This window comes from Rhincodon typus, chromosome 37 (genome assembly GCF_021869965.1).
Source record: "Rhincodon typus isolate 14 chromosome 37, sRhiTyp1.1, whole genome shotgun sequence".
NCBI lineage: Eukaryota > Metazoa > Chordata > Chondrichthyes > Orectolobiformes > Rhincodontidae > Rhincodon > Rhincodon typus.
Window position 1 is genome coordinate 16,615,408 of NC_063368.1, and position 25,007 is coordinate 16,640,414.

The window sequence follows — 25,007 nt, forward strand, 5'->3', positions numbered from 1 at the left end:
GTCTCCCAGCACCCGACTGTCTCCCAGCACCCGACTGTCTCCCAGCATAGTCGAATGATTATAACCCAAGGAACTGTTTGGCGAAACCACATGACTGTGCAGTCCTCCCATCGACCACCACCACCCAGTTACCATCAACTCCAACCTCCTCGCCAGTCTCCTGCACAACATAGCACGCAGCAGATTCTCATGCGCCAGCCTCACTCAGCTTCATCCTGGCCCCCGGTGAGTGGACAGACACGAATGCAGCAATCTGTGCAGCTGGTGAGGCCAACAGCTGCAATGCCAAATGCGAATGGGAGATACCTGCAGCAGATGCAAGTTCAGTTGGTGCGACAAGGGAACATTGTGCAAATGCAACAGCAGCAGCAACAGCTCATGGGTCAAATGCTATTACTGCCACAGATGAATGGAGTACAAGTAAGTTAATGATTCAGAAATTATTTTCTGAGCTGCACCTACCCTTGCAGCTAAAGGGATCAAGGGGTATGGAGAGAAAGCGGTGATGGGATACTGAAATTGCATGATCAGCCATGATCGTGTTGAATTGTGGTGCAGGCTCGAAGGGCTGAATGGCCTACTCCTGTGCCCATTTTCTGTGTTTCACCTCCCCCCACCTCAGCACAATCACCACCACATCGACCCCCCCAACCCCCCACCGTGTACCTTCAGAGTGAGCATTTGTGGTTTTTCATTCTTCTGTCAATCTCACCAAAAAGTCAGCAACTTTTTGAACTATTTAATTATGCAGTTCAGAAGGAATCAGTTCAGCCTACCAGATTTCTTCATGTTGCCTCTGATACTTTTGTCAGTTCAATAACGTCCATGCCCTCTGTTTACCAACCCGTCTGCTGACGGAAATATTTAGTCTTTATTTATTCTGTTAAAATCATTCATGATTATGAGCAGCTCTGTCAAGTCTTCTCTTTAAGGACATAATCCTCCTGTGTCCAGTCCTTCCAGTGATTGCAATCCCATATTCCTCATTGCAGAATTGAGAGAATGGGTGTCATTTGGTTTGCCCTCTGTTTATTTCTGCCACCACAAGCTCCTTTTTTATATTCCCTCGCGAGTATTGCCGGTAATTGCTGGCTTCTAGCATGCACACTTTTGTTTTCTTTTTTATCTCCAAGTTTTATTCTTTCAATGTAGGTCCACCAGCCTCAAGGACATACTCAGGGAGCTGCCAAGCCACTGACCAGTGGGCAGCAGTCTGCCACTCTGTACCCACAAATGCCTGTCCAGCAACCTACTGCCATCAGCAAACTACCTTCGCCTATGCAGCGGCAGCCACTGCCCTTTGGACCCAGTATGCCTGGTAGCAGACAGTCCCCACCGGTGCAGCAAGTATCTACATCCATCGCACAACTGAATGTGCCCATCAGCCGTCCTTCTCCTCCAGTGCAGCAAGCACTCAAATCAAACACTACTTTTAACCGTCGATTCCTCTCAAATGCTGGACCCCAGCAAGTTCAGCCCAGCACTTCTGCCAGTCAAAATGTAAGTTATTGAGAAAATGTATTGATTGCAATTACTTGTTTAACTTTTTAACATTGCCAGTTGCTTGGTGATATGGAACCTCAACATTGTTGAAAAGGGAAGCAGGTTGATGAAGCCTTTCCCGTTGTACTCGTGAGGATAAGTGCAAGTTTCACTGATCAAAATAATTTATACTGTAGGTTCCCTAAGCTCCTGAGTAATTAAAATAGGTATGAGGCTTCAAATGTATGTTTCGTTTGCAGGGAATGGGTCTCCGTATGTCCCTTCCAGCAAGTGAAGGTGAACCACTTTAGGAGCTTGACTGGTGATCTTACATTGTTTCTTGGTTTTGGCTATAAACACGTGGAAACTAAGAGCAGGAGCAGGCCACTTGGCCCTTCAAGACTTGCTCTGCCAATTGGTGTGATCGTGGCCGAGGTCCCTTCATTGCACTCAGGATTGTTAAATCAATGCTACCCTCTTGTACTTTGACCAAGGCATTGCCATGGAGGAAGTAACAATCAGAGTTGACCTGTCAACCATTTGGTACTTTTTTTTTAATCACCCTGTGGGATAAGTTGTTGTGATCATATGAAATTTGATATTCCTGTATTCTGATGAGTACAAGATGATAAGCTTTGGCAATGAGTTTTCCTTATCAGCAATATTTATCAATTTTAGGTTAATTTAATGTCTTGGTGCTAGTTTCTATCTGAAACATTACACATGACCAATATACTTTGATGGTGTGCCTCTTAATTAATAGCCTCAAGTTTCCCTCCGTCACAACCATTGCTTAATAATGGATCGCCAGACAGTAATAAACCTCACCTTTTGGTTAGATACCTCGGGAACCTCTCTCTCAAAATTACTGACATATTAGTGAGCACCGTTGCTTTTGCTTTTTCTCTTGACTTTCTGGTTGATTGGTAGCCTTCTGTACATCTTATTTTAGCTGCTTTGCATGTGAAACTCTGGTTAGAAATTCTGGCAATGAAGATTCGAAGTTTGGGAAATGATGACAAAGCAGTTGTAATATACCTGCTATAGTCACCAGGAGGAGTTCTCATTTTGATCACAGTTGACATCAAACTTAGAAGCCAGCATGAGAGGGAATTGTGATTTTTGCCGTAGGATAAATCTTATCTTCTTCACCTCCTCCAATCTACAATTATGATTTGCCTTTCTTCCAAATATTATGGGTTCAAGGCAAGCACTTGGATTTGAAATTAATTTAGGCAGATATTCTGGGGCAGTACTGAAGGAACACTTTGTCAATGCAGCCTTTATCCTTCCAAATTAGATGTTAATGAGGGCTTCTATTTCCTCGGATGTACATTTAAGATTTAGGGGGACAGTTTTCAAGAGGAGTTAATTATCCCTGTGTCTCAGAAGTGTTACCCCCTCCCACAAACGCAAAACAAATGGATTAACTGGTCATTCATTTTGCTGTGTACGAATTGCCTGCTGTTAGTCTGCACAATGCACTTGACAAGTTTCTCAAATCTCTTACCCAAAGTGTAAACTGTAAATTTCTGAGAGAGTGATGCGATGCTACTTCACAGTTGCTTAAACAAGTCCTACAAACCCAGGTTTAATTCCTTACCAATACAAATTTGCTGGCCTTAGAATGCGTTTTACACCCGCATCTTGTGCTGTCGGGTGAAAGCAGACTTGGACTTGGCCGCAATGGCCACTGTGGTTGAATATCCTCTGAACAGTTGTTGACGATCCTTATTGACATTGATGTTGTATGAGTTGATGCTTTGTGCGGATGATTGCTGTTGGCATGTTTAGGTTTGTTACTTGCATGAAGGATTGGAGAGCGGTTGGTCTCCTTGGGGAGATGAGGGGAGAAAATGTTTCTTTAAGCAGCAAATGTGACATATTTTGAGCAGCTTTCAGACATGCTGGTTGAGTAGTGTGCCGGCAGCTTTACACTCCTTTTGCTGTGAATTTGTATAATTTCACAGACTGATGGTTCACCCCCTGACTCTTCCAGTTGTAAAACACGTTCCAATAAAGTTGCAAGTTGTGTATGTGCGTAGGTTTGTGATGTAACAGTTAAGTATACGGCATTTTCACACCAGCGCATATCTCCGTCAGGGCAGCAAAACTAAGGCAATCTGAGATAAGTGGCCTGTGTGAGCAACTACTGCAGTGCCTGATAAAATTGAGATGTGGGTGGGTGGGAGACATAAAAGGTTAAATTTCAGAAATGTCTTACTGCTAGTTTTTCCCTTGCTTTACTGAAGGCCACAGCTTAATATTCTTGGGCCAGCAGGTACCTGCTTTGGCACTTTGCTCTTCACATGTATGGCTAGACAGTTTAAGGATTCATACTGACAGCAATGAGCTTACACATTCTCTTCCTTCAGGAACGTATACCGGTAATTCAGGCAATCATTTGCTGCAATCCTTACTATCCGCATTTAAATTGGCCCATGGCTTTTCAATCTTGGGTTGATACTAGCACACCTGATCCAGCCTTTACCCTCTGGCATCACGAACTTTCAGCAGGAACCACCAAAATGTGATGCATCAGCAGGAGCACGCTTGCATTAATCCTGGTCGTCTCATCTGTTTACTCATCACGGCCACATGCTGAGATGTGTTAATTCAGCAGCAAGCAGAAATCAAACTTCGGGCTTGTTTGGATATGCAGCTCAGCTGCTGACCTTGGGAGCCAACAAGAACCATCTCCACTCTACCCCCGCCTCTCCTTTTGACTCTTGTACATGTGTTACCACAGAGATGGACTGGTGTTCGATCCTGTGCATTCCAACTGTTTTGTTTTGGCCAGAAAATCCCAAACACAAGAAGGGCTGCTGACAAAAGTTTGTTAAAAGATCAAAGGGCTGGTGCTGCCCTGTGTGACACTCTTTCTCAACACATGGTGGCTTATGCCCTAGCCATTGGCTCAGCTGAGCAGGTCATGAACTGTATAGTTCAATTCCTATTGTGTTTGCCCACCTCCGTCTGTCCATGGTCTGTTCATGTCGGGCCGTGCACAGTACAGCATTTTGCAGAGTAAGATCAGGTTTTATATCTTTTTTTTAAAAGCCCAGTGGAATTTTATTCCCCACCTTTGGGAGAACTGTCACCTTCCGTGTTCTAAAAATTGGCCACAGGTTTGCATTGCTCATGTCATAAGGGGCAGGATGGACTGATGAGCCTGATGTTACCTGTGAGGCTAGTTGTGAGGAAGGAGGCTTAACAGTGCAGATACACATCTGCTCCATCCTGCTGCCCTCATCCAACCCCCAACTAGTTAAAATTTCACAGCTTCACTGAGCTTGTGTCCCATCTGCAACTTAAACACTTACCTTCGATTTTCTATTCTCTAGACTCAGGTTGGTGTGAATTGCCGTCAGTCTCCAACATCAAACCCTCACCTTGACAGCAGCCCGGTTTACCAACTCAAGATGTTGGTGGAGCAGGCAACCTCGTATCCCTGTGTCATTCTGCCCCACAGAGATGGTCCAGCCAATGCGCACGATCTTATGCAGAAGCAGGTAATTACTGAGTGAATTAGAAACAAAAGTGTGAGAGTTTAAACAAAAATAGGTGCACGTGCTGACACTAGCTTGTTTAGCTGGAATTCCCATCTCTATTCTCGTTATGATTTTATTACGAAAGAGATATGTCCTCTGTTAATTAGCTGTGTTGCTTCAAAAGTAGAATCTGGGCAGTGAGGTTATGTAAAAGGAGTGACTGAGTTTTTCTAAGTTATACTTAATATATAATTGCATCTTCATCCTGCCAACACTCTTGAGGCACAACTTTATAGCAGACAATAAAAGTCTTTATACTCGCACTGACTTAATGCGTTTGGTTATTGTCCAATAACCTAGCCACACAATGCACTGTCATTTATTGAAACTTTGGATTGGCATGCAGGTTACACATGCTCTGTGTTCCCCCAGCTTTCAACATCATGCAGCCATTTCCAACCTTCAGCAGTCTACCCCAGCCAAAGTTGGCAAATGCACATTTCATCTGACATGGTCTAGCAGGGTTTGTAGACCTACACAGTTGGTCAGTCTGATTCGTCCGCAACTGTTTCTCAACCTAAGCCTCCTTGGGGGCAAGAGAAAACCACACCATATGATACTTACTTGATACTAATACTGATCTGCCTTCAGTGGGAGTGTGCTAAACGAGTAAAGAAGTTAAAAAAAATCAGAGAATAGACCAAAGATAGGGGCTAGATAAAATTACTCTTATTCTTTACCCTTACTGTAAAACGAGGGGAGGCCATGGCTGAGCAAATTATCTCTGGACTGTTAATCCAGAGACCCAGGTAACGCTCTGGGGCCGTGGATTCGAATCCCGCCAAGGCAGATGGTGGAATTTGAATTCAATAAAATATCTGGAATTGAGAGTCTGATGATGAACATGAATCCACTGTTGATTGTCAGAAAAACCCATCTGGTTCACTAATGTCCTTTAGGGAAGGAAACTGCCATCTTTACCTGGTCTGGCCTACATATGACTCCAGACCCACAGCAGTGTGGTTGACTCTGAACTGTCCTCTGGGCAATTAGGGATGGGCAATAAATGCTGCCTAGCCAGCAATGCCCTCATCCCGTTAATGAATTTAAAAAAAGCCTGGATAAGTCTCAGCTTGCAGTAGTATCTTGATTACTTGATCTCTTTTCTTGCTGTACTGTCAAAAGGTTTTTTATTATTTGTACCTTGTCTTGCTAGTTGTCAGCAATGTGGGATAAAAATAACTATTTCTTTGCTCCTTTCAATACCACACAGTAGCATTTTCTTTGGCGCACGAAAGGGTTGGCACGATTGCTCAGTGATTAGCACTGCTACCTCATAGTGCCAGGGACTCAGGTTCAATACCATCTTGGGGTGACTGTGTGCAGTTTGCACATTCTCCCCATGTCTGTGTGGGTTTCCCCTGGGTGCTCCAGTTTCCTCCCACAGTCGAAAGATGTGCAGGTTAGGTGGATTGGCCATGCTAAATTGCTCTTATTGTCCAGAGATGTGTAGGTTAGGTGGATTAGCTACAGGAAATGCAGGGTTACAGGGATAGGGTGGGGGGATGCTGGATGGGATATTCTTTGGAGAGTCGGTGTGGACCATGGGCCAAATGGCCTGTTTTCACACTGGGGTTCTGTGATTCTATGAACAGTTTTGGACGAAATGGCTTGAAAGTTCCACTTCTCAGCTATCCTGAAGTTTGTCCCTTACTTAGAAGCAGGTGGACTAGGAGAGCTGCGCATCATCTTTCAATGAGGGAATGACCATCTTGGGATTGTAGCACAAACAGAAAAATCTGGAGGAACTCGGCAGGTCAGGTAGCATCCACAGAGAGAAGCAGAGTTAACGTTTTGATTCCGTTGACCCTTCGTCAGCAAAGGGTAGCAACCTCTTTCCAGAATGGGTTTTTGATATCGGAGGTACCAGCTAACTGGCGTTGGGGTAGTGTGTGGAAGGACAGAGCTTGGTAACATTAGTTGGAGAAACCCTGTAGATGCCACTAGGGAAAAACAGGTAGTATTGAATGGGGAGGCATTATCGTTGTGTAATGTTTCTGGACTGCTATGGGCTCAGCCATGGCGAATGGTGAAATCTCAACTCCAGTAAGGTCTGGAAATTAAAAGTTAGTCTAATGTTGACCATAACATTGTCATCAATTGTCGTAAGAACCCATTCGGTTCACTAATGTCTTTCAGGGTAGGAAATCTGCCATCCTGTTTAAAAATAGGAAGTTGCCAGTTTAATAGAGGTATGAGGCAAAAATTGTTCTCACAAAGGGACAGTTGTTGGAACGCTGTTTCTCAAACGGTGATGACAGCAGAGTTTTGAATCTTTTTAAGTCAGAGTTAGGTAAATTCTTGATGATCACCAGGATTGTGAAGTAATCAGGTCAGCCATGATCTGATTGAACAGCAGACCAGGCTCATGGGATCGAGTGATGACCTACTCGTCAGAATTCATATGTTTGTGTGAATGTTCATCCTTGCCTCATCTCGCCTTCGTCTGACTCCAGACCCACAGCATTGCTGATGACTCTTAAGTGTTCTCTGAATTGGCCCAGCAAACCAGTCAGTTGTGTCAACCCACTACAAAGTCTAAGCACTATTGTGGGTTTATTAACACACTAAGAACTACAGCAGTTCAAGAAGGCAGCTCACCTCTGCCTTCTCTTGGGCATATAGCAATGGGCAATAAATGCTGGTCCAGCCAGCAATGTCCACATCCCAGGGACTAATAAAAAAAAAATAGATAGTATATAATGATGACAATCAAGTTAGATGGCATTTGCATAGAGGGAAGTTGGGTATCATAAGGAGTACAACCTCATTTGTTATCTCTGGAAAGTGCAATGGAATTGCATCTGGTTTTGATTTTATCTTGGTTTGTCCCTGCATTCACTGTGTAATTCAGGTTATCCCTCTTCTGTAGAGTCTTTCCTTTTGCTTATCTCATTACCAGATGCTGTCTTGTGTTGCAGTATTCCTATCCAGGCCCCTCTCTGGTGCCACCACAGGTTGATAGAGCTGATAGCTTAATGTACTCTCTGATTCCAACCTCCGATGGAGCCATGTCCTGGTCTGAGTCAGGTGCAGAAGAATTTGTTGAAGGGCAGTCTGCGTATCGTGTTCCTCGTGGGTTTCCAGAACCAAGGAGGGGTATTCCCTTCAAGGTTAGCGGAAAACAAGTTGTGCAAGCTTCATGCCTTGTTCCTGTTGTGGAGCTAGTGGCCCTTCATTCCATCTCCAATTCAATCACATCCCTCCATGCTTTTGTATTTGTAAATGGAAGGGGCATCATGGCACCATCTACATGTATTTCAGTACACTGCTCCAGCAAACCATAATCGTTTCTTTTTTTCCTTAATGAGTTAAAGAATGCAATGGTTTAAAGGCAGCTGCTCCATTTTCTGGGAAGTGTCCAGCTCACGGAGGGTAGAGTGGGGCATGTGGGTCTTTGCCATTCATTGGGAAAACACAAGGAGTTTTCAAGCTTGATGGGGGTGGTTCACACTCATTAGGGAAGACATGAGGGGACAGTGAGTGGAAAGAAGGAAGAGGAAACAGGGAGGTTTTCATTTCAAGAGTGGACATGAGGTTTTTTCTACTTGTGGGTAGGGGTGGGCAGAAGGAGCTTTCTGACATGCTGTGAGAGGGGGAGTGTGAGGGATGTCCCCCTGTGGGATGGGGTGATGGTGGAGTCTTGCTCATTGTGGAGAGATTTGTTTTCCCGCTCAACGCAGGAGTTGGGGTAAAGAGGATTTCTGGACATTTGTGGGCAAAGGCGAGATTTCCTGCCCCGGAAAGGTGTAAAATAAGGTTTTGTTATTGCAGTTTGGAATTCCCATTAACAGTGAGTGGTTCCTACCATCTGGGAGAACATTGCTGGCCCACCTGACTGGGGGTGATGACTGGAAGAAGGCCAGCCATTTGGAGCTCACTCTTTGATTAGTTTTAGAATTTTTTTGTAGCAATTTCTGTTCAGAGGCATCTTTTCAGAATATAGCTGTTGTGGTGTGAAGTGAAACATTTAAGCATGCTTCTTCAGATGTGCATGTTCATTCTTTCAGTCCCTTTGTAGACAGCATGAGACACCACCCCTCCCCAGTCTCAAGCCTTCCTTCCAAATCAAGGCAGCATCATCCTATCTGTTAATGAACAGCCTCTTGCAGTAGCATCACAATGTGATGCTTCACTGGTTAACAGAAACTATCTGAGGAAAAAATGCTATCATTATATTTTCTTCCTTGTTAACAGCCATCGGATGCCAGTAGCAGCGTGGAACAGGAGGGGCAGAGAGATTGCATTGAAGGGCTTCAGGAAACTTCAGGTAACTGACCTTGGTGTGAAAAACTTGGGGAGGTGGTGAAGCAGTGGAAATGTTGTCAGACTAGTGGCTCAGAGACTCAAGATAATTGGAACTATCATCAATTGCCATAAAAATCCATCGAGTTCACCATTATCCTATAGGAAGGAAATCTGTTGTCCTTACCAGCCTAGCCCACATACAACTCAAGACCTAAAGCAATTTGAATGATTCTTGACTTGCCCTGGGCAATTAAGCGCGGGGCAATTTAATGAAGGGCAGCAACTGCTGGCTTGCCAGTGATGTCCATAGCTCGTGAAAGAATAAAGGAAATTAAAGTATGTTCTGTGACTCGAACGCAACACAACTAACAATAACCAAAATCGTGAAACCATTCACCTGATGAAAATGTGTGCAACAAATCCTGTTAATTCTCATGGAATTTGCATTTATAGAGCACCATTCTTGACTTCAAGGCACCTCAAACACTTTGCAGCTAATGAACAGTATCTGCTGTTGTTCGGACCCCAATGTGTTTCATGGCCAGGATTAAGACATATGCCTCCAAGTGCCAGCTTTATCATTCATTCAAATTGTGGCTAATCACCTTCCACTTCTCATCTATGCCCATATCCCTTGATTTTTTTTTTAATGCCCAAAAATCTATCAGTTTCTGTTGAGAACATAGTCTACAGCTCATCCTCCATGGCTGTCTGGGAGAGAATTCCAAAGATTCACAGCTCTTCTGAATGAAGAAGTTTCTCCGGTGGCATGGTGGCTCAGTGGTTACCACAGCCGTCTCACAGCGCCAGGGACCCGGCTTCGATTCCACCCTCGGGTGACTGTGTGGAGTTTGCACATTTTCCCCGTGTCTGTGTGGATTTCCTCCGGGTGCTCCGGTTTCCTCCCACAGTCCAAAGATATGCAGGCTGGGTGGATTGGCCATGCTAAATTACCTGTAGTGTTCAGGGATGTGTAGATTAGATGGATTATAGGGAGGTTTGGTCTGGGTGGGATTCTCTGAGGTCAGTGTGGACTTGTTGACCCGAAGGGTCTGTTCCACGCTGCAGGGATTCTAATTGGGTGGCCCCTTGTCCGAAGTCTCTGGACCTAAGGTTCTACACACTCCACCAAAACAAAAGCCTCTTGCACAACCCTGTTGCGCCTTTCAATTTTCAATTTGATTGCCTCTCAATCTTCTAAATTCAATAGAATAAGATCTTTTGGTGCAGAGGGCCAGTGCAGGCATGATGGGCCAAATATCTTCTGCGTTTTAATCATTTAAAGGCCAAAAGAGAATCATCAACTTACTCTTCCTTGCTCTCTCCTCATAGGATAACTCTCTTATTTCAGGAACGAATGAACAAGGACCTTTCCATGTCCTTGTATTTTTGTGATATTTCTTTTAAAATCTCTTGCTACTTTCCCTTTTCTACCCAGACTTCGTAGAAGTTCAAGAATGTGATTGTCTCGTTCTCCTTTCTGCCCCTCATTTGAATCCTGAGGTGACCTTCCACTTTTTTGCTCTTTTGTCTTTCCTTTTGTTCCTTATCAGTTCTGATTTTTTCAAAACTCATTGTGCTACTTCCTACTCAGTCCACCACTTCTTTGTACTCCCAAACTCTGGATCTCTGTCGCCCCCTCATTCTTCCCCGACACTTTCCTCAAATATAAGCATTCAGTACGAAGCTTGACATTGTGGAATCACTACAGTTCTGTTCCTGTCACCTTTTGTCTGTTCCTTTCAACCTTGGTGTTTTGTGAAGGCATCACACCCTAGTCTGATGAGAGAAAGAGTCAGGCCCAAGATTTGATGATTGAAAGCTAGTCTTGGCAGGGATTTTGGAACCATGTAAGCATTTTTAAAATTCTTCATTAATGCTCTGTATTTCAGTAGCTTCAGGGGAGGAGCACAGAAAACCAGGAGCACCCCCAAAAGTGTTACTTCACTTCCGAAATGTGAGACAGGAGTAGGAGCATGTCATTTCAGCCCCCTTGCGACCTAACTCCATAAGTCTACTGTTGCCCCATATCCCCTTTGGCTGGTAAAGAAATCAGGTGTTTCCTAATTTATCCTTGCGAAGGCGTTTTAGGCTTTGTCCTTTAGTCTTTGACCTCACTGATTGGAAGTAGTTTCTCCCTATCTACACTATCTGCTTCTTTCACATCTTGAAGTCTTGAATCAAATGGTTCCATGTATGACCAACTTCAGTTACGTAGATTGGAGAAGTTGGGACTGTTTATTTTGGAGAACGTTGAGAGGAGATTTGATGGAGTATTTACATGCGGGGTTTGAACAGTAGGTAGAGAAATACTATTGCACTTGCTGGAAAGATTGAGAACAAAGCACTCAAATTTAAGGTAAAAGCAATAGTGACATGAAGAGAAACACTCAGCCACAGCGAGTAGTTAGGATGCACTGCCTGTGAGTATGGTAGTTTAACAGGGGCATTCAAGAGGGAATTGGATTGTCCTCTGAAAAGGAGCAATGTGCAGGGTTTTAGGGAGAAGGGAAGGGAGAGTGACACTAGGTGAATTAGGTGACACTAGGGGGTGGCACAGTGGTTAGCACTGCTGCTTCACAGTACCAAGGACCCTGGTTTGATTCCAGCCATCGGTGTTGGCGTGTGTTTCCACCAGGAGCTCCAGTTTCCCCCCACAGACCAAAAGTGTGCAGACTACGTGAACTGGCCATGTTAAATTGTCCTGTAGTATCCAAGGATATGTAGGTTAGGTGTATTAGCCTTGCTAAATGCGGGGTTATGGGGATAGGGTGGGTCTGGGTGGGATGCTGTTCAAAGGGTTGGTGCAGACTCAATGAACTGAATGGCTTCTGTCTGCACTGTAGGGATTCCATGATTCTGTGAATTCCTCCTTCAGAGAGCTTGTGCGATAGTGGCAGACTGAATGTCCTCTGCTGTGCTGTTGTATTTCAATTCTCTGATTCTGTGAAGCTTAACCATCCAAAGTTTAGGAAATACAACTTGTGTACAGGCACAAGAGCAAATGCGTTTTCCCCAGACCAACACATTAGGGGTATTGCTCCCTTAAATATTTCTATACAGGTAGTTCTGCTATAACGTGTGTTATTAACGCGAATTGGCTATAACGCGATTGATGAATAGGGGACGCTGTTTGGGTAACACAAATTTTTTGCTGTACGGGCATAGCCATTTTCCATCATGCGAGGTCACACAAAATGCAATTATCGCGTTAAAGGAGAACTACCTGTAATTCTTTTCAATGTGTTATCTAGCTTAATACAATTAAGTGCATTCCATATTATGCGCATAGTATATTAGTAGTAATACGGAACCATTCTGTATTTTTTTATTTATACAACTTATTTGACCAGTTAATTTTGTGTTTAACTGTTTAGAGCTTGGATGCATACCTTTGCCGCGTACCTTGAAGTGCAATGGTGACAGGTAAGAATTGATGTTTCACAATGTAATTTCCTAATAAACCAGTTTATACGGGCTGGAATAATAGAAGGATAGAAGTACACACTATACTTTTCAAGGGTACTTAAAGTATTCCAATTTGAGATGGAAACTCTGAAATTAACTTTCTTCATTTCCTATATCGCCTTCTAATCTCCATTCCCACCTCCTGCATCATGCAACTGGTTAGTCCCTGCAAAAGCTTCCTCCTTTGTTTTTTGCACACACGAGGATTTGATTTTCCACAGTTATTGTTCATCTTCTGATAAACTTGGGGCAAGTGACTATTTTTCATCCATGAACGTACAAGTTCAGAATTAGTTAGGCTTTCATTACAGCCATGAACCTGCAGACGTACATCAAAATCTGTCGACAAGACGCTTGGCACAGCCCTGTTTCTTCCTGAGATTAGTCCAGTTAATTCATCGTAGCCCCAGTCCTGGAATCGAACTTTGGTGTTTTTGCTACGTGTGGTGTTAATTTCATATTGACTATATCCAACTTCCTATCTCTTGTTCTTCCCACATTATTCCCTTTTCTTGACCAGTAAGCACCTTTCTCTTGCACTGGGAAATAATCTAAGAAGTGATACGCCTCTCCTTTCTATTTCTGCTGCCCCCAGAAGGTGATGCATCTTGGTTTGAAGGTCAATTTCACAGCTACATGCAGCAACATTTCAGTCTGGGTTCACAGTGCACTGCAGAGTTTTCACCATTATAGGTTGCTATCACAGGTTGAAGAAGTTTTCAAGTTTGTGCTACTGCTTAGGGACCACAGTCAACCTGACATTCATGCACTCTGAAAAGCCATTTGACAGAAGGAGCTGTCTCAGTGCTTCAGTAAGATTTTATGTGTCATCTAACCTGAGATTATTCATTAGAGACTGGGAGATCAAAATGGAAATCACCTCAGGCCCCTGCAGTGAGACGCTTAGGTGAGAGCAGAGTACTAATGAACTATATCTCTCAGACCCAGGCATTAAAGGCCTGCGTACTCATTATCTCCCAGACTGAGAGTGAATGGACAGCATGTCATTTACCCATTGCATTGCTTAACCTCGGAGGAGAACGTTATATGAAACAGGAACAGGAGTAGGCCCCTCAAGCCTGTTCCCCAAATAATTTAGTTGTGGCTAATCTGACATTGCTCGCATCCCCTTTCCCCATAGCCCTTATTCATGACTGATCGGGAATCTATCTATCTCAGCCTTAGATATATACAAGACTTCTGTCCCCACAGCTCTCTGTGGCAAGGAACTCTAAAATTCTGAACCCTCTGAGAAAAGGAATTTCTCCTCATCTCAGTCTTAAATTGGTGCCCCTTTATTCTGAGACTGTGCCCTCTGGTACTAGACTCTCCCATGACGGGAAACATCCACTCAGCATTTACTCTGTCGAGCATTTAAGAATCCTGTATATTTCAATGAGATCACTTCTTGTTCTTCTGAACGCCAGTGAGTAGAGTCCCAAATACTTTAATTTGCTTATAAGACAATTCCTCCATTCTAGGGATCATTTTAGTGAACCTCTGAACTGCCTCCAATTAAATAATCACTCCTTAAATAAGGGGACCAATATTGTTACAGTACTCCAGATGTAGCTTCACCTGCACTTGTACGGCTGCAGTAAGACTTCGCAGCTCTTATACCCTGACCCCCTTGAAATAATGGGCAACATTCCATTTGCCTTCCTGATAACCTGCTAAACCTATGTACTAGCTTTCTGTGTTTTGTGTACAAGAACCCCCAAGTCCCTTTGTGTTGCAGCTTTCTGCAGTTTTCCTCCATTGAAGTATATTCTGTTCTTTTATTGTCCCTTCCAAAATGGACAACTTTGCATTCTCCCACATTATACTTTATTTGCCCAAGTTTTTGCCTGCTTACTTGACCTGATATCTCTCTGTAAACTGTTTGTATCCCTGTCACAATCCGCCATATTTTCGTGTCATCTGCAAGTTTGGCTACAGTACATTAATTTTACCTCAAATACTGCAACTTCCAATTTCTGACTGTTTTAATCATTTGTTTTCTGGTGTTTGGTAACATTGCATAAAGATGAATGCTTTTCTTTCTGATTTTAGTTCCAACTCCAGTGCTGAATCCAAATTGAGGACAAAGGTTCCGTATGTGCGGTTAGAACGCTTGCAGATTGATCTGTCCACCGACACAGAGCTTCCAACCTTCAAATTGCTGCCAGGCAGTGGCCAGGATGAGTTCAGCCTGATCGTCATTGAAGGAGATGGTTTACCTTTGAATCCATCCTTCAGGGTATTTATAGGCTTGTTCTTTGACTCAGAATTGCCAGAATTTATAATCCAACAATTGCATTCCCATAAATGAATTCCATGTATTTATCTGAAAATGTTATGGGTTACATTAATACAAGCATAAATAGGAGTAGGCCATTCAGCCCTTTGAGCCCACTCAGCTATTCAATGGGATCAAATCATAAAGGGTATAGATAAGAGTTAATGGTAGGTGTCGTTTCCCTAGGATGCAGGTTTCAAGACTAGGGGGCACGTTTTTAAGGTGAGAGGAGAGAGATTTAAAAAAGACATGAGGGGCAATTTTTTTTAAACACAGAGGGTAGTTTGCCTGTGGAATGAACTTCCTGAGGGAAGTGAATGCAGGCAGTTACTGCATTTAAAAGACACTTAATTAAGTACACCAAAAGGAAATGTTTAGAGGGATATGGGCCAGGAACAGACAGGTGGGACTAGTTTTGTTTGGGATTATGTTCGGCATTGTCTGTTTCTGTGCTGTATGAATCTGTGACTATGGCTGAACTTTTATTTCAACGTCACTTTTCCTGCAGTATTGCCAAATGCCTGGGTATTTTTAATATGTAGAAATATATTGATCTCGGTCTTGATCAAACTCAATCGCTGAGCTCTACGGTCCTCTTGGACAGAGAAATTTGCAAATTGTCCAACTTCTGGGCAAACAAATTCCTCTTTGCCACAGCCCTAACTATCTGCACTGATTCTGAGACTGTCAGTCTTTCATCCTTCCCCCAAAATCAGGGGAAATATCCTTATATCTACCTGTCTGTACAAATTTTGTATATTTGAATGCAATCATCTTGTTTTTCTAACCTCTAGATTACAGACACCTTTTGAAACTACTTCCTCTGCTCCCTCAGGCAGTGCCTTCCAGAATGCAACAACTTGCTGTATTCTTAAAAATTTCTCCATATCTCTCCTCTTGCTCTTTGGCCAACTGTGTTTAAATTTTTTGTCTTTATTCATTTACGGAATGAGGACATCGCTTTTAGGCAGTATTTGTTGCCCACCCCAGTTGCCCAGAGGGCAGTTGAGAGTCAACTACATTGCTGTGGATCTGGAGTTACATGTAGGCCAGATTAGGTAAGGATGGCGGTTTCCTTTCCTAAAGGACATTAGTGAACCAGATGGGATTTTCCAACAATTAGCAACGGATTCATGGTCATCACTAGATCTCTAATTCCAGATATTCAAATTCCACGATTTGCCATGGCGGGATTCGAACCCAGAATGTTGGTTTAAATCTGTGGTTACGCACACTCCCACCAGTGGGAACAGATTTTTTTCTGACTACATTGTCTAAATCTTTCATCATTTTGAACACCTCTATTAAATCTCAGCAATTTTATTCCTGAATTCAATTCTCTAATTACTCTCCTACTTCTTAGCTCAATTGAATAATTCACTTTAAGTTCACAAATAGCATTGAAATGTCAGCAGCAGACAATTTTTTTGTTTAAAAAGGTTGTTTTAAAAGGATAAAGATAAAGGAAATTGTATCGGAATATATTTGACGATCTTGAACTAGCACAAATTTAATGGGCTGAGTGGAGTGTAATTGCTATGATTGTGTACTCTGCGTGTGTTTTCAACTGTGGATATTGCCACTTTTATGAGAACCTTTCTCCACAGTAAGCAGTTTGTTCGCATCAATTATCACTCCCTTTCCATTTCTGAGGTCACTTCAAAAGTCTCTTTTTGCAAAGCAAATGTTATTGCTCTTGAAATTCATGAAGAATACTTCACTTCTGCAAACCCTTACCTTACTCTCATAAACCCGTGCGTGAGGTGGCCTTGAGGAGTAACTGCATTCTGATTAAAGACGATCTGTTGGCACGTTCGTAAAACTGAACCTGCTGACACTGATTCAGGTTAGCGAAGAACAAAGTACCTAGCGTGTAACTTAAGAACTGTAAACTGAATCTTCATAGAACTTGCAGTCCAAAAGAGAAATTCTGTTACACTGTTTGTTGGCACTTGCTGGGAGTGGAAAACCAGAGGCTTAAAGCAAACTGTTATGCAACATGTGTTCCCAGTATGCCAAGGTTATGCACGATGGAATCATTTCCCTTAGTTATAATAATAGAAGTGACTCATTAACATATTGTGATTAGATTCATTATAAATTCTGCTCATTACAAAACAGAGTATTCTCAAATTATGATTCTCTACTTTTGAGAAACCTGGAGAGTATAATGAAGCCTTTTGGGATGTCATATTATTTCTGCTAATTAAAGCATGTGAATTAGATTATAAAAGAAATTTTCTCCTGTTCAATAAAATATGTATCGTATTTATTGGAAGACTCAGTGGATGATGGATGGTTCTTGAATTCATTCTTGGAGTGTGGGTGCTGCACCACAATTTATTAAAAGTTTAGTTACTTTGTGAAAGTGGTGATGAAGTTAATTTTGAGCCCTTGCTACAGACCATGTGGAGAAGTCCTTCCCACAATGCTGCTGGGCCGGTGTTTAGTAATTTTTGACCCAATGGTGATGAAGGAGCAATGATTATATGTCCAGGTGAAGATGGCATGTGACTTGAAATACCCTTGACAATCTCGCAGGTAGAAGTCATGGTTTTGGGATGTGTTGTTGAAGCCGCCTCAATGACTTGCAGCTTTTGCTTTCATTATTCAAAGATGACTTGTGTGCTGAGCTTCTGCGATGGATCTTCATATGACTGAACAGGCTGCTCTTGACCCACTTACCTTTAGGCAGATGGGGCAGGGTGATTCCATGAGATAATGTTATCTAGAATGAAATACTTGCTTCCTTTTCTTTCCTTCTCTGCTGCCATTCTGCTTTACCCTTAAGGCATCTGGCCGCCAAGCATAATGCAGCTTTATAAGTTGGTAGCAAGGTTCCATGCGCACTAATGTCAATACTGCTGTGCTTCAAGGAGCACTTGAGTCTCTTTGAAACATTTTCTTTGTCCTCTCCTAGAACGCGGACATTTGAGAGGTGAGAAAACAGGACCTGGTAGGAGAGAGATTTTTTGGCCATCAGGACACAGTGTTCGGTGTATCATAATTAAGTTTTGCAGGATGAAAGTTTGTGGAGCAGGTTTCAAGATAGACAATAGACTTCAGTTGAATCAGGAGAATGTGGAAGACACACTGCCAATGAAATTTTTTATTTGTTATCGATACACATTCTAGGTCTCACTGCAGTACAGGAGTGTAGTGGTGACAATTTTTCTGTATGACTTAGAAAGCTACTGCTTTGTAACTTATCGACACCGCATGCTGAAGTTACTGTGTATTTGTGACAAAGGCACTGAATACTTAGGCAGCAAATTGCAATAATGTATTGTCAAAAACAAGAATGGACATAGTTTCAAAAACCAAATAGTGCAGACACTGGAAATCTGAAATACAAACAGAAATGCTCGGTACTCCGGTAGTAAGTACCCTGAAATGTTAACCCTTTCTGAGCTGCCCACTGCCTAACCTGCTGAACATTTCCAGAATGTCTTGCTTTTATTGTGAAAGGGAGAGAGCTGAGATTGTAACACAGTGTGTAATGCACTTGAGAAGATGCCAACTTGTGCCTCAGCTGCGCTGACCTCCATCATTTGGGCCAAGGAGTGAGAAAATCAAACAGGTTCTCTTTTCTGATTGCTAACCCATTACGAAGTGCTCATCTGAATATCAGTGGAAGATAGAATGGTGTTCAGCTGTAACACCAACTGCTCACAGCCTTCACTTCGCTAAGTAAGCCAATTCACAGTGTGGAATTGTGCCTAATGCTCTTGGACACATAACCCCAAACCTTTTGATATTTCAGTGGGATGGAGTGGGAACATGCCAGATGAGGTTCCATATAAACCACCTCTTGCACTAGTGTATCCTCGTGGTGCTGTGTGGCTGAAAGAGCTGACTTCTGCATTATCTTGCTACGCGCCACCAGCGGAGGTAGCTATAATGCTGTGTTATACTGTGCTATGCCTGAGGGGAAGAGTAGGTGAAGTGAACTGGGAAAAGGGAATTGCAAAGCCATCACCATAGGCTGATGGCCTAAAGTGCTGGTTTGGTCTCGACTGGAGTGTTGAGGCCAGTTCTGAGCAACACACTTTGAGATTTGGAAAAGATTGATGAGAATGTTTTCAGAAATGAGTTAGAGTAGAGTAGTGGTTGCTGTCATTAATGTCACACTTGCATGGGGATTGATAAAGGTGTTCAAAATCTGAGGGGTATTGGCAGAGTAGATCGGGCAAAACCTTTCTCATTGGTGGACAAGTCAGGAATGAGAGGGCACAGAATTTAAAGCAAATGGCAAAAGAAACAATAGTCACATGAGAAGAAACATTTTCTAGCAGTGAGAGGCTAGGGTCTAGAATGAAAACCAAAAGAACTGCAGATGCTGCAGTATAGGATCTGGAATGCGCTGCCTGTGTGTGTGGTGGGGCAGGCTCAATTAAGAGGGAATTGGGTTATTATCGGAAACAGAAGAATGTACAGGGTTCTGGGGAGAAAGTAAGATGTAATGGCACTGGGTGCTTACATTCAGAAAGCCAGTGCAGGCAGTGAGCCAAATGACCTCCCTCTGTGCTCTAGCAATTCTATGAAGGTGATGTAAGATTAATAATGAGGAACATCCTCTTAAATCTACATTTTAGACTAGATTACGACTAATCTTGCCAATTTACCCAACTTGGCTTTGTGCCTGTTCTTAGTCTTGCCTAATAACTATCTATGTATCGTGGATTTGAAATTTTCAACTGACTCGCCTCCCAGTCAAAATTGTCATGATTTTTGGGAGAGCGATCTAGATTTCACAATGCCTTGTGTGCAGAATGTCACTGGTTGTCCTTGCTCTAATTTTAAGATTACCCACTCTCAAACCCGACAGCCCTCACCAACTCCCTTCCCATTCTAAACTACAACCCCCAGCAGAGAAAATAATAACTCTGTTTCCAACCCGCAGGCACCAACTCTGGAGAGCACGCTGACCCCACCGAACTCGGCCTCTCCTGCGTCAGAAACTGAAATTGAATTTGTGTTCAGCGAGAGGATGGAGGTGGGGACCAAGCGGTCCCACAACCACCATCATCACCACCACCAACACCACCACCCCCTCAGCCCCACGCCCTCCCCCAGTGAGAAGTCACCTGGGAGCATTCCAGATCTAAAGGCATCTCCACTGTGCAGCGTCAGTGAGAAAGGTGAGGAGTCGGATGAAGTCGTCTGCGTCGTTTGTGGTAAAGGAGGCGAGCTGCCCTGTTGTCGTCGCTGTCTGAAGGTGTTCCACATCGATTGCCACGTTCCTGCTTTGTCTAGTGTGCCCAGGTGAGGTTAAAATCATACTGTGCTGAAAAGCTGCTTTATTGGTCCAGCTGGGTGCGGCAGTGTGGCTGCCACATCTTCTCTTTAGCCCATTGTCATCCTGACGAGAGGTGTAATTGAGCACTTCCATGAAAATCCTGGAAAAGTAATTTTGGACTGAAATCTAAAGCTCGTTTTCTCTCTCCCTGTAGTAACTCCAGCCAACTCAGAACACACCGTGACCTGGAGGTCCAGTCTGTTGCAGTGCTGATTTCTGCAACTTTTAACAATTCCCTTTTGTGGACTGCTGAGTTGCTGGTGTAGCTGTCATTTCCTGCAGTTAATCTTGGTACAGAGGCAAATCAATCATCTGATGCTGGGTGTTACTGAGCTGCAGCCTGAAGCTGACATGCTTGTTTCACTAATGAGTTTCCTGGCCAAGCAACAAGGAAGCTGTATGGACCTTAAGCTATGTTTGGATCTTGCAGACTTAGAACAGGCCAGTTTAAACATAACTCCGATCACAGCAGCAGAATGATGCTTTAACATAGAGATTCGGAATAGAGGTCAGTTTGCTGGCTGATGCAGTGACATCAACAGCACGGGTTCAATTACCATTCTGGCTGAGGTCACCATGAAGGTCCCACCTACTCAGCTTGTTCTCTCACCTGAGATGTGATGACCCTCAGGTTAAACCATCACCAGTTGTCTCTCTGTCTCTCTTTCTCACCCTATCTACACAGTAAGTTTCTTTCCCCTGCACATGTTTACCTAGCTTCCTCTTAAATGCATCAATGTTTTTCTGACTATCTATTTCCCATGGTAGCCAGCTCCTTATTCTGACCTCTGCCTGGGTAAAGAAGATTCTCCTCAATTTGTTGTTCAGTTTTTCCTGATAGGTGCAACCTCTGAGTATTGGTACCATCCTTGTAAAACTGTGTGCAAAGTAGAAGGCAGCAGAAAGAGGCATCAACCTGGTGGATGCATAGCGTGGCTGCAGATGAGCTACAGCAGACAAATGCAGCACACCATGGGAGATCTCTTGGTGGGAGCACCTTTGTCACTGCCTCTCTATCCTTTTTTTAAATAATGCTCAGAGGTGTCACTGCATGCCATGCATTATAGTGCACGTGTATTCTAAAATATATCTTGAGCAATGCCATACATTACCGGCTGGTTATTTTAAACAGTTGTGATTGTGTTTTTTTTCTCTCTCTCTCGCTCACTGTGCAGCGTTGAATGGACGTGTTCGTTGTGTGTGGATTTGGCAGCATCTGAAATCCAGAATGAAAGTTCACCTGCAGCATTGGAAGCTGGAAATGGTTCTGCATCAGACAGTCTTAGTGCTCTCAATCAGAGGGTTTGTACTAAAACTGGATATCAGTGTTCAGAGGCCGTATGAGCAGGGTCCCTATTCTGTTGTGTGACTTTCTAAGATGAGAGTTAAATTGGAGTGCGCTACAAACGCACGTAGACGTTTAAAGTTCTGTGTTATAACTATGGTTTGTACTGAGTTAGCTGTTCTCAGCTAAAGGCAGCAGTTAGGGTGCAACCATTAACCCTGAGTTGCCGCTGACTACAGCAGGGAGGATTAGCCTCGTTTTCTGCTACTGATTGCTATCCTGTGTAAACCTTGATGCAGGCAATACATTGGGGAGAGCAGAATTGACTCTGCTGCAGTACATCCAAATGTCAAACTGAGGCTCCCTGGGCTTGCTGGGAAGGACCAAATCCTTCAGGAAGCTGTCGGTCCAGTCATTCCTCAGCTGGACCCCTGACAGCTTGTTTCAGCAGCCCGTTGGTCCAGGGAGTTGAGGACCAGGAAAGTGAAGAGACCTTCTGGAAAATGCAGTGTGTGTGCGCACACCCGAGTGAAGTTGACATTCGACAGCAGAGACTACACTGCTAACATTCACTGGTCAAGTGATGTGCACGTGGCCTGGTATCTATCCAACTGCAACCTCAACCTGGTTTGTATTTATCCAAGTTGTACCCTGGCAATTTAAAGCATTTAAGTGCAAAAAGCAAAAGCTACCCCAGTGAAAATGAGTTACCAGTTGTTTGTACAGAAACAAAAACAGACATTGCTGGGAAAATTCAGAAGGTCTGGCACCATCTGTGGAGAGTAATCAATGTTAATGTTTAGGGTCCAGTGTCTTTCTTCAGAACCTAGTGTCACTGGTCCCAAAACATCAACTATGCTTTCTCTCCACAGATGCTACCTGACCTGCTGAGCATTCCCAGCAATGTCTGTTTTTGTTTCTGATTTCCAGCAGCTGTAGTTCTTTAGGTTTGTTGTTTGTACACATTGTCCACGTGTAAGAGTGCTGTCAGCTTTATGTGACTCATTTGTTGTTTTACAGAAATGTGAGCGTTTGCTGTTGTTGCTTCTCTCTCATAAGAGGAGTCATGCTCTCCAGAATCCTCCTGGACTCTTGCAAGTACGTATTTGAAGAATAGGTCTTCATTTTGGTGCTCTTCTTGCTCAACTTGTTTAGAAATGAATGTATCAAATGTATCCAGGTCATCTGTTATAAATAAAGGATTGTGTGTCAGTGAGTAGTCCTATCATCCGTGGGTTCAGTCCCCATTCCAGAGGCCTGACAGTCACAGTGCCAGCACTGAAGAGTGCTGTCCTACTGGAGTTGCTGTTTTCAGGATGAGACTTAAGTTCAGATCTAGTTTGGCCCGATGGGTGACAGTGAAAGTCTCATGTTGCTACTTTGAAGATCAGGTGCATTCTCCCAGTGCCTGGGCCAATGTCCACCACTTATCCAGAATCACTGCAAGACATTATTTCTCCTTTTTATGGGATCTTGCACTGGATGAACTGTTACCACAGTGCATCATTAGCTAAACAGTACTTAGGGGCCATCTTCATATTCTGAAAGGTGTTTTATGTAAATGAAATTACTTTTCTTTATGTCTGCATACAGTTCCAGTCACCTTTTTCACACTTGAGCCACCGTTGAGCAAATTCACCCAGAACTTCTTTCACACCCTACCCTGCTCCACTTTGCTGGGTGTTTGCCCTTTCCCTGAGCCTAACCTTGCGCCATCCTTTCCCCGAGCCTAGCCTCACGCCGTCCTTTCCCTGAGCCTAACCATGGTCTTCTATCTGTTACAGTTGAAGAATCAGCAAGTCAATCTGTCTTCCATTAGAGCAAAACTTGAGAAGACGAGCTCACAACATTACTCCGGACCTGATGAATTTGTGATGGAGGTTCGATTAATGTTTAAGACATATAGTAAACTGATTCAGGTAATAGAATCCAGCTGGTTATTCCCTCTTGCTTTATTTTTTGCTGATTCACTTGCTTGTGCTTCTCATTAAGGCAATAATGTGACAGTTTCTCCCTGGTTAAAACCCTCTGCCACTCTGAGCACACCCCCCCCACCACCGCCCCACCTTTAAAAAACACTGTTAAAACTGTGATGTCCGACGGGTATCGTGTTTTCACAAATTCAAAGTGCCAGACTTGCAATGGTAGAAACACTGTTGATATGCAATGTGTTGTTTGTGAACTGAAGAACCATTCTGCATTTGTGTCAGAAATGTGCTTTGAGGACCCCAATCCCAGTTTCTGAAGTCCACTCTTACCATTCTGTTTCCAGCATTTTACCCTTCTCTCCTCTTCAGGTGAGTCTAAGGAAGTAGATTCAATTAGATGCAGGGGAAGGGGAGCCCACTGATGCCCAAGTTGATTTAAAGATGTGTTTTTTTTACTGTGTGAATGCATGTCGGTCTGTGCTCAATGACAGCTCACTAGACAGACCCCTGTTGGGTATTTCAAGCATTTTGTCTTCCTGGCCCCCTTTTGTGGTTCAGTCGCAGTGGTTTTTAACATAAATTGTTTCCAATCAAATTCTCTTGAAGGACAAGGAAGTGACAGAGTCTGTGAAGACTCTGCAATCGTTCTTTGAGGAGAGGTTGGCGGATGTCTTCAGTGGCAAAACCTTCACCCCGTCCCCTGTGGATAAGCCAGAGGCGGAACTGGGCATCAAACACTGTGACGAAACTGACACGAGGGAGCCGGCTTGTTCTGCTGACAGCAGCCCACTTCAAGCTAAAAGGCGGCGGCTGGATGAAGACTAGCAGCTTTGGGTTGGGAAGCTTGTGTTTACGAACCAGTAACTAGGTGAATGGTTTGCCAGCTGAGTGCACATGCTGATCTTGTTCAAGTGATTTTCGTTTTACGAGACTAAATACACGAGAGCCCCAGCGATCTTCAATGACTTTGATGTGCTAGGGTGCCTCAAGCTGGAAGTTTCAATCTGGGTCCTGGGCAATAACTGGCATTGGAAAACTTCATCTTCAGAAGTGCCCAGTGTTGGGTCAAGTCCAACTAGTGCAAAGATAATTTGTTTTCTTGGTTTCTGGTCTACTGAGACTTTTACAAGCAGAAGTCAGAGCGAGAGTTGTGTTTTTCTATATGTAAACTGTATGTATTAAAAGAATTTGATAATGTGTAATATACATTGTCTGTATTTCATGTTGAAATTCATACTGGATCATAGTAAAACAGAAAAGGAAATAAACTCATTTCTCTGAGGGGAAATACTACGTCACTCAGTAATAAAAATGAAAGGAAAATCCAACTTTATTCAGAGTAGACTCTCTCTTCATTTCCTACTCTGTATTCCCCCTCCCCCTCCCTTTCACTCCCATTCCCTCCTTTCTTCATTCTTGTGGTATGGCTCAAGGTTGCCACTGGGTGTTGGAGTGAGACTGCAAAAGA

General features: G+C 43.4%; 1 protein-coding gene across 1 annotated transcript in view; it reads left to right on the forward strand.

Moving 5' to 3' along the window:
- Positions 1-24,745, forward strand: part of LOC109918395 (transcription intermediary factor 1-beta-like) — an 87,342-nt gene extending 62,597 nt beyond the window's left edge. The window contains exons 10-20 of the mRNA XM_048617372.1: positions 1-420; positions 1,153-1,500; positions 4,827-4,994; positions 9,231-9,303; positions 12,659-12,707; positions 14,802-14,988; positions 19,931-20,292; positions 21,502-21,628; positions 22,632-22,709; positions 23,396-23,530; positions 24,146-24,745. The exon at positions 1-420 is cut by the window's left edge and continues 146 nt beyond it. Coding sequence (XP_048473329.1) covers positions 1-420; positions 1,153-1,500; positions 4,827-4,994; positions 9,231-9,303; positions 12,659-12,707; positions 14,802-14,988; positions 19,931-20,292; positions 21,502-21,628; positions 22,632-22,709; positions 23,396-23,530; positions 24,146-24,364 — 2,166 coding nt within the window. The 3' untranslated portion in view covers positions 24,365-24,745. The remainder of the gene's footprint in view (positions 421-1,152; positions 1,501-4,826; positions 4,995-9,230; positions 9,304-12,658; positions 12,708-14,801; positions 14,989-19,930; positions 20,293-21,501; positions 21,629-22,631; positions 22,710-23,395; positions 23,531-24,145) is intronic.
- Positions 24,746-25,007: the final 262 nt, after the last annotated feature.